This window comes from Lipophrys pholis (genome assembly GCF_963383615.2).
Source record: "Lipophrys pholis genome assembly, chromosome: 15".
Classification (NCBI taxonomy): Eukaryota; Metazoa; Chordata; class Actinopteri; order Blenniiformes; family Blenniidae; genus Lipophrys; species Lipophrys pholis.
Window position 1 is genome coordinate 1,348,388 of NC_137642.1, and position 13,002 is coordinate 1,361,389.

At 43.0% G+C, this 13,002-nt stretch overlaps 1 protein-coding gene across 9 annotated transcripts; it reads left to right on the plus strand.

Annotated features, from left to right (window-relative positions):
- Positions 1–12,281, plus strand: rab1ab (RAB1A, member RAS oncogene family b). 9 transcript variants are annotated; one of them, XM_080481594.1, is made up of 8 exons: positions 603–636; positions 743–1,044; positions 1,145–1,431; positions 5,971–6,043; positions 6,184–6,279; positions 6,754–6,849; positions 10,550–10,681; positions 10,995–12,281. In XM_080481594.1, exons 3-8 carry the CDS (start codon positions 1,418–1,420, stop codon positions 11,190–11,192), a joined length of 609 nt encoding a protein of 202 aa, XP_080337720.1. In that variant the 5' UTR covers positions 603–636; positions 743–1,044; positions 1,145–1,417; the 3' UTR covers positions 11,193–12,281. The 9 variants fall into 9 exon arrangements, with proteins under 9 accessions (XP_080337726.1, XP_080337723.1, XP_080337724.1 ...); XM_080481600.1 differs by lacking the exons at positions 603–636; positions 743–1,044 and adding an exon at positions 1–116; XM_080481597.1 differs by lacking the exons at positions 603–636; positions 743–1,044 and adding an exon at positions 441–496.
- Positions 12,282–13,002: the final 721 nt, after the last annotated feature.

The window sequence follows — 13,002 nt, forward strand, 5'->3', positions numbered from 1 at the left end:
AGTGCTGTGAAGTTTCAGGCAGATTGCAGCATGTAGAGCAGAGTTACACATCACCTCCTGTTTCATGGCAAACCATCAGATATTTACTGGAGCGCCGTGGACACACCCTTTGAGTTGTGAGTACCATTTTGATATGATTTCAGCAGGAAGGCTTGTTGTATCTACTGGCCAAATTTCTTGTCTCCAGGACTTTTCAACTAAAATGTTCAGTTTGACAAAACGTCTGTACTTTGTGTGAAGTTTATGCGGTGTGCGATGGAGTGTGTGCAGTGTGTGTGTGTGTGTTTAAGGTGTGTGACAGGGTATGTAACAGGGTGTGTGCGGTGTGTGACAGAGTGTGTAACAAGGTGTGTGACAGAGTGTGTGAGGTGTGCGTAGCGGGATGTGTGATGGAGTGAGTGATGGGGTGTGCGGTGTGTGACGGGTGTGCAGGCTGTGACGTAGTGTGTGTGGTGTGTGTGACAGGGCGAGCGGGATATGATGGGTTGTGTGTGCGGTGAGTGACAGGTTGTGTGTGAGGTGAGTGATGGCGTGTGCGACAGGGTGTGTGACAGGGTGTGTGATAGGGTGTGTGATACGGTGTGTGATACGGTGTGTGAGGTGAGTGACGGGGTGTGTGACAGGGTGTGTGACAGGGTGTGTGACAGGGTGTGTGTGAGCTGTGGCAGCGTGTGTGTGTGTGGGGGGGGGGGGGTATGGGCTGTAACAAGGTGTGTGAGGAGTGAGACTGGGTGTGTGACAGGGTGTGTGTGAGCTGTGGCAGCGTGTGTGTGTGTGTGTGTGTGTGGGGGGGGGGGGGGGGGGGGGGGTATGGGCTGTAACAAGGTGTGTGAGGAGTGAGACTGGGTGTGTGACGGGGTATGTGCATGAATGATAAGGTGTGTGCGTGAGTGGGGGGGTTGCACAGTGTGTTTGAGGTGTGTGACGGGGTACGGGCTGTGACAGGGTGCGTGAGGGGTGTGACGGAGTGTGAGAAGGGTGTGTGCGGTGTGTGACAGAGGGTACGGGCTGTGTGCGATGTGTGACGGGGTGTCACGCGGCACGGTGTGACTTCTCTTTGCCACGTTTCACTAAATGACGTAATCCTCCGGTAGGCTGACGGCTCCGTCCGGTAACACCAACACCGCTCTCTCCCCGCTCACAGGGTTTAGCTCTTCGGCCGCTCGTCGCTCAGAAGCCTCGGTGGAAACAGCAGCAATCCCGGCAGAAGCCCCGCTGTCCCCCCAGCAGCCTCAGGAGAAGAAGCTGGCTCAGGTTCGCAGTTTCCTGGTGGAAGCTGCAGCCATTTTGGATCCAGGGAGAAGCCGCTAGCCGCTGGCCGACACAGGAGCCCTCGTCCGTCTCTAAAACCGGCTGTTTGTCTGAGTAGGAGCCGAAGAGGCATTTCACAGGAGAGGAGACGACACAGCGAGCCGACATGAATCCAGAATAGTAAGTTTGACCTGGTTAAACCTCCTGCTCCGTGTCGGTTCAGAGAGCTACCGTTAGCTCTGTGCTAATGTAAGTTAGCAGTGAAAAAAACAAGTCAGTGTCAGTAATGAGCTCAGTTATCAAAAACAACCAAAGCTCACAATCAACATGGAGACTGTGAATATGATCGTAGTGCTGGCGGGAAAGTTAATAGACAATATAATGAGGATTAATGCTTAATGAGAGGCAGCAGCTTTCTGGACAGGAGAAGATAATAAAAACCTCTTTAATTAAAGGTTAGGTTTGAACTGGAAACCCGGACTTTCACTCCCTTCATATAACCTCAAGACACTATTACCAAGAAACTACTATACCTCACTGATCGCTCTTATATAGAACATCACCAAACATAAGGCCTGGGGGCCAAAAACCGGCCCGGCGAGAGGAGCAATCTGGCCTGACAGGAAGAGTTCCAAAGAAAACAACTGAGTGTTTAATAAAACATAGTCAAACACCAGATATTAATTATACATTGTGTGTTAGTAATACAATCAAAAAGTGACTCGAAATAGTTCTCGTAATCAGCATTCAACAGTTTTCATGGTGACATTATTATAACTAAACCTCACATCCAGGTCTTGTTTCGCGTTCTGACCGCAGGCTGAGGCAATGCAGCCGCTGAGCAATGCAGTGTGAGGCTGCAGGGGGCGCTCCGCTCCGAGACACTCCAATATTATTTTCTAACCCACAGAACTTCTTTATAATAAATACTTCTGGTTCACCAGCAACTAAAAAACATACTACTGTAAATGAAAGCTTGGATTTTCTAAGCATAAAATGAGCCTTTTAACGGCTTCATGTGAAATAACTTTAATCAGTGTGTTTACAGAGGTTGCCATTGGAAACAGCTTTTAGAGCTGCGTTCTATCATTCTACACCTCCATTCTTCTCCAATGTTGAAGCATTTGATTCAGACACATCCAGAAATAACGTGAAAGGAGCAGAAATTCCTAATGTAATGCTGAAATGTTGAAAAATAAGCACCAAACTTGTTATTTTTTGCCCTCTATGGCCACTCCGGGGCTCTGGACTAAAGCAAGACCGACATGAAAAAAACACCAATAGAGATACGAAGAGACGTAATGTTTTCTGGCTCTTTGGTGCATCTGAGATTCAGGCCAAACTAGATGGAGCGACCCAGATTAAACCGATGAATACAGTCCGTCTCCTTGTACCAGGATGAGCGTTGTCAGCGCAAAATCGGTGAAATCAGTGACGTATCACATTTTGGGGTGACGTAATGACATGGCTCTCACTTGGCTTCGTTAACGGTGGAAAAAGAACCGGTTCTTTAGTGGTGCTCATTTAAGAACCGGCCCTGGCACCAGCCCTGAACTAGAACCTGGTTCTTTTTGGTAGAAAAGCCCTAACTGTGGACCTGGAGAGAGAAATACTGTGGTACTAAAGAGGCTCCCGGACGACAGTGGCCCCCATGGGTTTGTTTCTCTAGAGTTTGGTCAACAGAAATGAGGTGTAGTGTTGCTTTCTGCCTCTCCAGGCAGGGTGGAGGTGGACTCTGTATTGAGGGTTGAAACCGCCCCTCCTGTCTCTGTCATGTGGAGGTCACATGCCACCACACAAGCTCTCTGCTGTGTTGAGTAATCAGTTACTTTCTTCTCTTACTGGATTTCTCTTCACTGCTCCACATAGGGGGTAATTTCCTTTGGGTTGATACGGTGTCCCTCGGAAGTGCTTCAACTGTGCTGTGTTATCTTGTTCCAAACCCATGTACTCTTTGGTGTCAATGATTGATTTCCTTGCTATGAACCAGGTATTTCTCCACAAGGTTTGAGTCTTAGTCAGCAAGTGGTGGAAGTGTTATTGAGGAGGAAGTGTTATTCCTTTGAATGCTGACCAGTGCGTGTATTCACAAAGCACCCTAAGGCTAAACGAAGCTCTTAGTGACATCACTCTTAAAAAAATCTTAGAATTCCTTGAAATTTAAGATTTTTTTTAGAATTTTCCCTTACTAAGACAAAAGTAATTCACAAAGCATTTTAAGCCCTAAGAGAGCTCCTAAGGTGGAAAACCACTAAAAGTAGTGAAGAGGACTTTTAAGAAGCCTAAGAGTTTCTTAAACAGACAAGATGGTGGAAAGACAAAGAGAAAGGAAAGATGTTCTCCGTTTGTTTAATCAGTGGTGCCGCGCACTGTGACGACAATTTTTTTGAAGGTGTGAAAAAGGTAAATATTCTAAAGGGGTGTTTGTTTTTGTCTCTGTCTGGTGCGATGTTTCTGTACCCCAAATCAATGTAATAATCGGCACGTGAATGAGATAAGTTCAATCATTTTTAAGGTGCGTACAAATTAAATAAATATTTCAGAGTTTCATAAAATAGACATGAAATAATTTTCATGATTCCACATTTTTAATATTTGAAGGGTTTATTTTACTCTCCATCCATTACAAGGAGCACAGAGGCTTTTTTCTGTCTTCCGTTCTCTAACGACCAATCAGCTTTCAGCAGACTGCATCATACATAGCAAAGGTGTCGACCACACCTCCTCACTAAGATCAAAGTTGCTGCCAACTCCTTGCTCAGAGTTGCTCTTAGAAACTTCCTGAATCACTTTTAAGCTAAGATTCCTTGCTAAGAATTTGTAGGCTAAGACAGGAGCTCCCTGAGAGACTCTGAGACGCTTGGTGAATATGGGCACTGTTTTTTTGTCCAAAGCAGCTCAGACAGAGAAAACATATTGTAATAAAAAGTCTTCAGTGACGAAATGCTTTCTTTAAATTTAAAATGCACCGCTTATTGTAGTTTTTAAACATAGGTTTTACATCATTTGTTGTGTGGGTCCTGTTAACTCGTGAATCCTGCCTCATCCTGGGATCCGCTCAAGCACCCTGCCACCCTGAACAGGAGAAGTGGTATAGAAGATGGATGGGTGGACTGTAAATAATGATCATATTGCCAGAATAATCTCATTTAAATAAACCCAACTTTAATTTTTTTTAACTTGAATGTTTCAAAGAACAATGCGTTTTCCACTGTGGGCTGCACAAGTTATGATTGTTGGTTGGGTCAAATTCTTTGGTAATTTCTGGTTAATGTTTTCCACATTTTGTGTTTTAAAAAAAATACCAAATAGGATAAGTTAAAGCCCAGATCAATTGACTGCAGCCGTATTTGAGTCCTGGATGTGTTAGGCTCTTGTTGTTAGCGAGTTTGGTGTTGTTGTTTGAGTTTAGTTGGCCTAGGAACAGCCTTTGTCCACAGTCATTGCTTAATGAAGGGGAATAGCTGGAATGTCTTACAATAAGACATAAAACTCCACTGATGACTGAGGTTTTTCTTTATATTCTGATGCATGGGACCAGATGAGTAGCTTAACTTATGAAGGGACTGGTAACTGGACTGTTAGTTGGTGTTTATCTGAAACGTCCTTCATTGTTCATGTGTTACATACGACTGGAGTTTCATTGGTAATCTGGGGCACAAATACCATTCAGGAAGTAGCACAGTGTTATCCTATACCTAACCCTGTCAGTGCTGCTCCCTGCACAAGGAACCCCATAAAGTTTTTGTGGGAAACTGAATTTTGCATACCAATAGAAATAAGTGTTTCCATCCGTTGTCATTATCTTTATTTAAAAGTGAAAATTCAGAACACAGTTTGGACTGACATGTATTATATATGTGTGTACACGAGTCATGTAAAAGGAAGAATGTGTTGTGTTTGGACTAATACAATATCTGTGGATGTGCACAGATACTGTATGTGTAACTGATGAAAGGATTAGGACAGTTTTCTATAGAGGTATTATTGGTGAAAAAGGGTAGAGCACTTGTAAAAGTGTAGCATGAGTTGTGTATCTGTAGAATTGTTTCTTTCCACAAATACAACACCACACTTACACATTCACAGATTTATAATTACAGGTGCACAAATCCTGTTCTACAGATTAAAAAAGCTGACACGCTCAAATTTTTCCTCCAATTGTTGCAGTAAATTTGGTGAAAATATATTTGTGCACCTGCATCAATGTGAAGTTCTTCTCCACGAGTCACAGATTCTGTTTTCTTCAACTACAAATCAACCATTGCGTCTCTCCGCTGAGGTATCTGCTGAAAAACTTATGTGAGATTGACTGATTTCATAGCCAATCAGGAGAGAGGATTTTGTCCAAAACCCAATCAGAAGAGAGGAGCTTTGAGAGGACTTCACTAACCCGTACTGCTGGCCTTGAGAGGACTTCACTAACCCGTACTGCTGGCCTTGAGAGGACTTCACTAACCCTTGAGGCTGATTTCAAGAGATCTTCACTCACCAGTCTGGCTACCGTTATTGGCCAGTCACATGAGCATTAGTACACTTCCTCGTGAAAATTTGATGATCTCAGCACAGACTGTCCTGAAAGGTTCCTTTTAACACAAAGATGAATTCAGAGTATCACAGATCTCTGCACCAAACTGACATTAAAAGATGAAGTGTAACTTCCTGAGCAGGTTAATGGTTTGAACCCCCTCTCACTACTGTCTACTGTCTTCCTCACAGTGACTATTTATTCAAGCTGCTCCTGATTGGTGACTCCGGTGTTGGAAAGTCTTGCCTTCTTCTCCGATTTGCAGTAAGTGTCCACACAGTAGCACCAAGGGTGTACAACCAGTCTTCTTTTGAACCTGAATGTCAGTGATTCACAATGAAACACTCCTCAGTTAGTGTATTGCTCAATTCCCACTTCCCATTCTGTATTTTGTCTTTCTGCAGGATGACACATACACAGAAAGTTACATTAGCACTATTGGTGTGGACTTCAAAATACGGACCATAGAACTAGATGGAAAGACCATTAAACTTCAGATTGTAAGTATTTTCTTTCTTTAATTCTGCTTTGCTGCACCTTTTTCACACTTGTCAGTGGTGATTATAAGAAGTAGCCAGTTGCTATTTACCTGGATATTTCTCATCTTGTTGGAAAAGTTAGCATCATGTTAATATTTCGTGGCCGGGGCACATTAACAACACGGTTTATGTTGTGCTGCTGATCTGCAGGAGAAAGACGGCGAAGAGCTGAAACAGAATAGAACATCTTTGTTAACCCCAGAGTGATGAAGATGCACTACAGCACGTTCTTCTCTTACAGAGACTAAAGAAATATTGTTACTCTGAAAGAGAAGTGGAATGTAAAGTACACAAATTTAAACCTAAAAGACAAGTGAACAGTTACTTTATTATACTATTTATGTAACTAAAGAGTGCTTGGATTACAGTTGTAGTCGTTTTTTTATTGTTGCCTGTTTTTTTAAGACGTTTCTGGTGTTACTGTTTTCTTGACAGTGGGACACAGCGGGACAGGAGAGGTTTCGTACGATCACATCCAGCTACTACAGAGGTGCTCATGGCATCATTGTGGTGTACGATGTCACAGACCAGGTCAGTGGTCTTCCTTTACTCACTGACACACTATTTGAATATGTCCCAAATCACTTTCTTTCTGAGTGTGTGATTGCACACGGCTCATTCAAACTGATATTGCAACAATGGCGAAAACCTCCCCTTCTCATATTAAGCCCCGTTCCCACTGTGCTGTATGTGCCGGTACGTTTTCGTACATCTCCACCAGTGTTGTCCTAGTTACAGTTACTAGTTACTTTATTCCAAAAGTAACTCAATTACTTTTATTACTTGTGTCAAAAAGTAATTTAAACAAATTTATTCAACTCAGACCAGCACAAATTGAAAATATTTCAAGGATTCCGCAAATAAATAATACCAAGCAAGTTCAATATATTATTGAAAATGAAAGAACAAAGATTAAAGTGGCTTCAGCGTCATGAAAGCTGTTGTGTTTAGCCCTTAAGAATGTTCCTTCATAGGTCAGTGTGAAGACTATCAACAATGTCCAACACTGGAACAAAACATTCTGAAATTAATGAAAGCAGTCTGAATGATTATTCAGAATCACTTTGGATAAAACCGAAAATCTGCTCTGACAGACAACCATAACAAAAAAATAACAACAAAACAACAACAAAAACAAGACCGCTGCTCAAAAATGAACTATGACCATTGTTGCATTTCAGAAACTTATGGAAAGTAAGCTGTGTTTTCAAAGTGCAAAAACTGTTGTTGAAAATGTCCATAAAGAATATGTCAAACCAAACAAATCACAGCATTTGTCCCACCAATACAGCGCAGTGCTTTATCAAATAAGTGTTCTGAAACAGAAATGTGCCACTGTAGCTCCAAATGGTTTTGTTTAACAGATAAATGTGTGCTTCTTTATTTTAAACAACAAAAAGTTCTTACGAGCCAGGATACTGTTTCCTCTACATTCATTTCGGAGTGGCAGGCCGCTCTGATCAGACACTTGATTTGAGTGATCCTGCATTTTCACCAAATAAAGTGACCGACACAGAGAGTGGACGTCATACCTGGGCAAAAGAATCACCAGCAGACGCAGAGGGCAGGGGAGTCACACATTATTGAACTATTTCCACATCCCACTAAGGACGGGAAACAATTGATCAGGACTGGATAATATATAACAGCTCTTATTTTGCACCATAATGCTCTTTTCCTGTGAAGTAGAAAACTCGGCTTGTGCACTAAACTCTACTGATGGGATGAAAATGGTTCAGCTCATGACGTTTGAAGTTCACATCCAAACATCGCAGCAGCAGCAGCATTAAATACATCAGTAAATATTCATTGGTTTCCTGCTCGTGTCAAAATTTGGCCCAAACAGGAGATATACGGTGAGGGGAGTGATCTGTACTAAAAGAGTGGTCATTCTGAACTGAGTGGACGACATCGGCGTGCTTGAACAGATTTTAACTGTTAACACACGGCGCCTTGTAGGCTGCTGTAGTCGGAGACATGGGCATCAACATGGCCAGGACAAAGCAAGAGCTTGTGACTATCTCTTCTTCCTCTGGTTTCTCAACCATCGCAATTTGAACAGGGGAAATGTGACAGCCGCCAGTATTGCAGCATTGCTTTCTAAGACGGCTGCAAATCTTGTTTTGATTGTCTGCAAATAGATCACATAATGACACAGATATTAGAATAAGTGAAAGAGTCCCTTTATGTATATCCTATAAAATGTATACACCACTATGTCACCTATGAGTGTAAAATCATTTAAACATCACAAAAATTTGCTAAACACTTAAACCCCATGTGCTGTGATAAAAAATGAGTGATCTCCACTGATTGAATGTAGTGTAATTGTAATGTGAAGAGGGAAAATCAGATGATGCAAAGGTGTTGATGAATGTTTCTTAGGTAAAAAGTTTTGACATCAGTACTTCCAATGTGGGCAGGAGGGTTCCACAGTAACAGTCTGACCTCCAGAGGAACTGTGGGGCTTCATTATGGCACAGTATTCCTTCAGAAACTGAAGCTCACGCTCATTAATACACTTTCGCCCGAAATGATCAGAGATGGGACTCAAGTCAGTTATGTGTATTTGGATAATTCATCATAGAATGAATTCCATATTGTGAAACATACCAACAAAATAGCCCTCAATGTGAAGCCAATGTCCCCCTGCTGGCTTCACTCCAGTGCTGTGCACTTATGGAGATTTCTTCAGTCCCAGGATTTGAAAGCAGCCCCTTGTCCACATCAGAGCATGGAATTAGGTTAATTGTGTGAGAGGCACGCCTCTGGTGTGGTTGTAAAATCATTTCCTCCTCTGGCAGTGTTAAGCACATCTTAATCATCACTGTCAGAGCGATTCCGCCTGATAGATTTAGAAGGCTTTTACAAAGGTTCAACCTTTATCTGTAACCGCAGCTGTAACTTTCTTTGACAGTCCATACGATGAATGAATGTGGTCGATCTCAGCAGCAATAGCATCATACATGTGCCTAGCCTTGCTCCTCTGCAGGCCAATGCAGCTTTCTGGCGTTTAATAGTTGTGGTTTCTGTCAAATGAGCCGTTATTCCAAAGAAGTTTTCATTGTGGGCAGACCAAATGTCTGCAGTGGTGGAAATTTTGTCTCGAGCAGCTGTCGCCCTGGACTGGCTTAATGTCAGACAATATTTTCACTGATCAGCCTTAAGGTGTGGCAGATAAATACAACAAAATAAAATAATACGCCTGGCATGAAAACGGATATTTTCTAAATATAATAATAAAGGTGAATCCACTGTGTATAGAACTTTATTAGCAGCACCCTCGTAACATTGTGCCAACATCATAACATGAGTAACGGCCTCTCAGCCCTGTAACGTATTGATGTTTAGGCCTAACGAGCATCCGTAGTTGGAATATGCAAAATGCCGAGGTGTGTGGCATTCAGGTGTTATTGTTATCGTTATTGTTACGAGCCGAGTAAAGTGGATGTTTTACTCAAGATTCAAGCCTCCAGAGTCGTCAATATAACAAAGTCACACTCTCTGTTGGTCATGGTAAAGGTTAAACATGCCTCAACATGAGATACACCACAAAAACAAATATAAAGTGCATGAAAAATACAACTCACCATAACGCTAAATCAGTGGGAGCCCTGAGATAGTTTCTCTGTAACGAGACGACCCCATCTAGTGGTGATGGGAGACATGACACCTGAAATGTGCTAATGTCCAGTCTGCTCCGTGGCTTAGTTTTGGTTGTGTCACTGCAGAAAACCTTGCTTCACACAGAGAGGATGTGGGAAATGGCAACAGGGTTTTCAGTGCTGTTGTGGCGCCTCAGGGTTTCTGCCAGGACTTTAATCCACAACAGAGTCGTTGTCTCAAACATTCGGCAGAGGAGGAGAGTCAGCGGGAGCTGGACGCTGCTGTTCCCAAAGAGAAAGTTCCAAGCTGTGTCACGCAGAAGGGAGGCTCACAGTTTTACTCGGACGCCTGAGCAACGCTACAATGAATGTGTTCCTCGCTGGTCCTGCATTTCCTGTCATGTAATGACGCCACACACCTGAATTGTTACTTTCTAGTCATAACCCCGCCTACATTTTCATCATACACTCTGGTGGAACCACATAACAGAGTTGGGTCTGGGTGCGCGTTGCCTTACTGTACCGGCACATACTGCACAGTGGGAATAAGACTTTAGTGTTTTAAACGTTCCTTTAAATTGTGGCATGCTGGCGGTGCTGAGACCTTCTTGTGTTCATTCTCTCAGGAGTCCTTCAACAATGTCAAACAGTGGCTGCAGGAGATCGACCGCTACGCCAGTGAAAACGTCAACAAACTATTGGTTGGGAACAAGTGTGACCTGACGACAAAGAAGGTGGTGGACTACACAACGGCAAAGGTAGGAGTCCACACTCCTTTTCTTCTTCATGTATTCACATGCCGCTCGGCTATATTGGTTCCTCTCTTCTGACTGTGGCCTTGTGCTGCAAACATTCATGTTTCATTGGCCTGTACTGTCGGTACGAAGCATTAAAAGATTTTCTGTTGGACACATGATGCCTCCTGTTGGTTTCCACAGCAGTTATTATGAAGATCACTATCTGTTCCCTCAGAGAGGTCCTGCAGGCTGCCGGGTGGACGCTGCTCATTTGAACTTTGCACATGTGTTTCGAAGCAAGCGTCCTGACCTTCTGTACTTTATCTGTGTGCAGGAGTTTGCTGATTCTCTTGGAATTCCCTTTTTGGAAACCAGTGCCAAGAACGCCACCAATGTAGAGCAGGCCTTCATGACCATGGCTGCTGAAATCAAGAAGAGGATGGGCCCCGGAGCCACTGCTGGAGGAGAGAAGCCCAATGTGAAGCTGACGCCAGGCACCTCTGTCAAGACGTCTTCAGGAGGATGCTGCTGAGAAACACACCACTCCCACCCCGCCGCTTTCTTACTCTGCAGGCCTGTCACCCCGGCCTTCATCTCCCTCCAAACTCCACTGTCGCAGCAGAAGTCCATGAGCAGACAGGACAGGGGAGACATGATCCACGTCTGTGTGAAAACAAGATGAAGTTGCCTGTATTTGTACTGTACATAATGTAGCCGCACTACCAAAAACAATGAAAGCATCCCTGTTGTTATACTGTCTGTCTGTAACCAATCATTTTCACTGAGCTTTCTGTTGGTATTGACCTCTTATCTCTCTTTTTCTTCATTCTTTTTCTCTTTTTTCCAGTTCGTGTCTTTCAGTCTGTCCATTCAAAGGTGTTTTCTGTTTTTTTTTACTTTTCTCACCAACTTCTACACAACAGCATCTCAACCATTCACCATCTGAAGTCCACTGAAACTGTATATGTACATAAACATTATGTATATATATATATGTAAAACCTGATTTGCCAGTTCTGTTGTGTTCAGCACATGATTAAATTAGTCTTCACTCTTTATCTGCATTACAATTTTGGCTAAAGACAACTTGTTGCTCAACATGTAACACTTAAAGTAAAATAAATATTGTACTACCAGACTGGATGAAACAGAACAAAGTGTCTGCTGTTCTTGGTGAGATGTAGGAAACCTTGTTGGAACCGTTTATTCTACAGTCATCTGGCACGTCAACCACATCCGTGGAGTCTACGCAGCTCACGGTTATATAGATCTGATCCAGTGTTCTCTTGTTTTCAAAATAAAAGCAACTGAAATCAGTTTGAAAGGAGGTTTTGGACCCGTCTTTGCTGTCTGGACCTCAACAGCCATGGTTACAGAAGTAATCAGATTAATTTACCGTACCATATACCGAACCATCCGATTGAAATTACGATTGTATTGTGTTGCTGTTGTATTGCACATGGTGTTACTTCAGACAGTCGCAGCTTTGCATGTCTGACGTCAGTTCACCTACCATGTTGTCACCACACACACCGGTGTGTTTAGAGAAAGACGGCAGGAACAAAACAAGGCAGCAGCAGAGTAATCTGACACAATAAAGCTTCCTGGTTATATTGTGAAGTAAGATGATGTTTCTTTGATTTTGCTGTTTTTAAAAAACCAAATCGCTCTAGTTAATTCTATTTTTGATACTGGCAGGCCTGTGGGTCAAGCCCGTTGTGGGATTCTGTGAGCAAGTCACAGTGCAAAGCATTATGGGATTATTATTATGGGTTGTAAATCAGCACATCTGACAGAAACCCTCTGTCACTGCCTAACCAGGGAATCAAACTTCCACCCTGCGGGTTAATCTGGCCTCTACAAATCAACTGCTGCTGATCATTTGGCCAAAGCGGCCATGGACACTCAGGACCAGGACATGCTACGTGAGGTTCTAATGGTCAGTGTCATCCTTTACAGACTAAAGCTGTTGTACAAAATGTAGAGTTTGCATGAAATTACTAGACTTATCACAACCTTAGAAGGCAAAACCAGTTATGCAGAGGTTATTTGTGTGTCACCTTTTAGTGAGCAAACAACAAGAAGTTCTTAGCACATGGCAAGGAGGCAGAACGAGTCAGTTCAGTCTCATGCTGTTTGATCAGGGGGAAAAAAACTAAGCCTGCAGGCGGGTTGTTGTATTTTGAGGCAGTACATCAGTGTTGTCCATGTACTGTGAAGTTGTTTACAGATAAAGACAGAGTGATGGATACACTGACCACAGGTCGTAATAACTACGTCTTCAAACTCAGCTGGCTACACACATCAAAGCCTGGAAACTGATCCTGATTAAAGAGGTATTA

Coding starts and splice junctions, on each gene's coding strand:
- rab1ab (XM_080481600.1), top strand. Junction 6,850..10,549: donor TGTACGATGTCACAGACCAG/GTCAGTGGTCTT, acceptor TCATTCTCTCAG/GAGTCCTTCAACAATGTCAA. Junction 10,682..10,994: donor TGGACTACACAACGGCAAAG/GTAGGAGTCCAC, acceptor ATCTGTGTGCAG/GAGTTTGCTGATTCTCTTGG.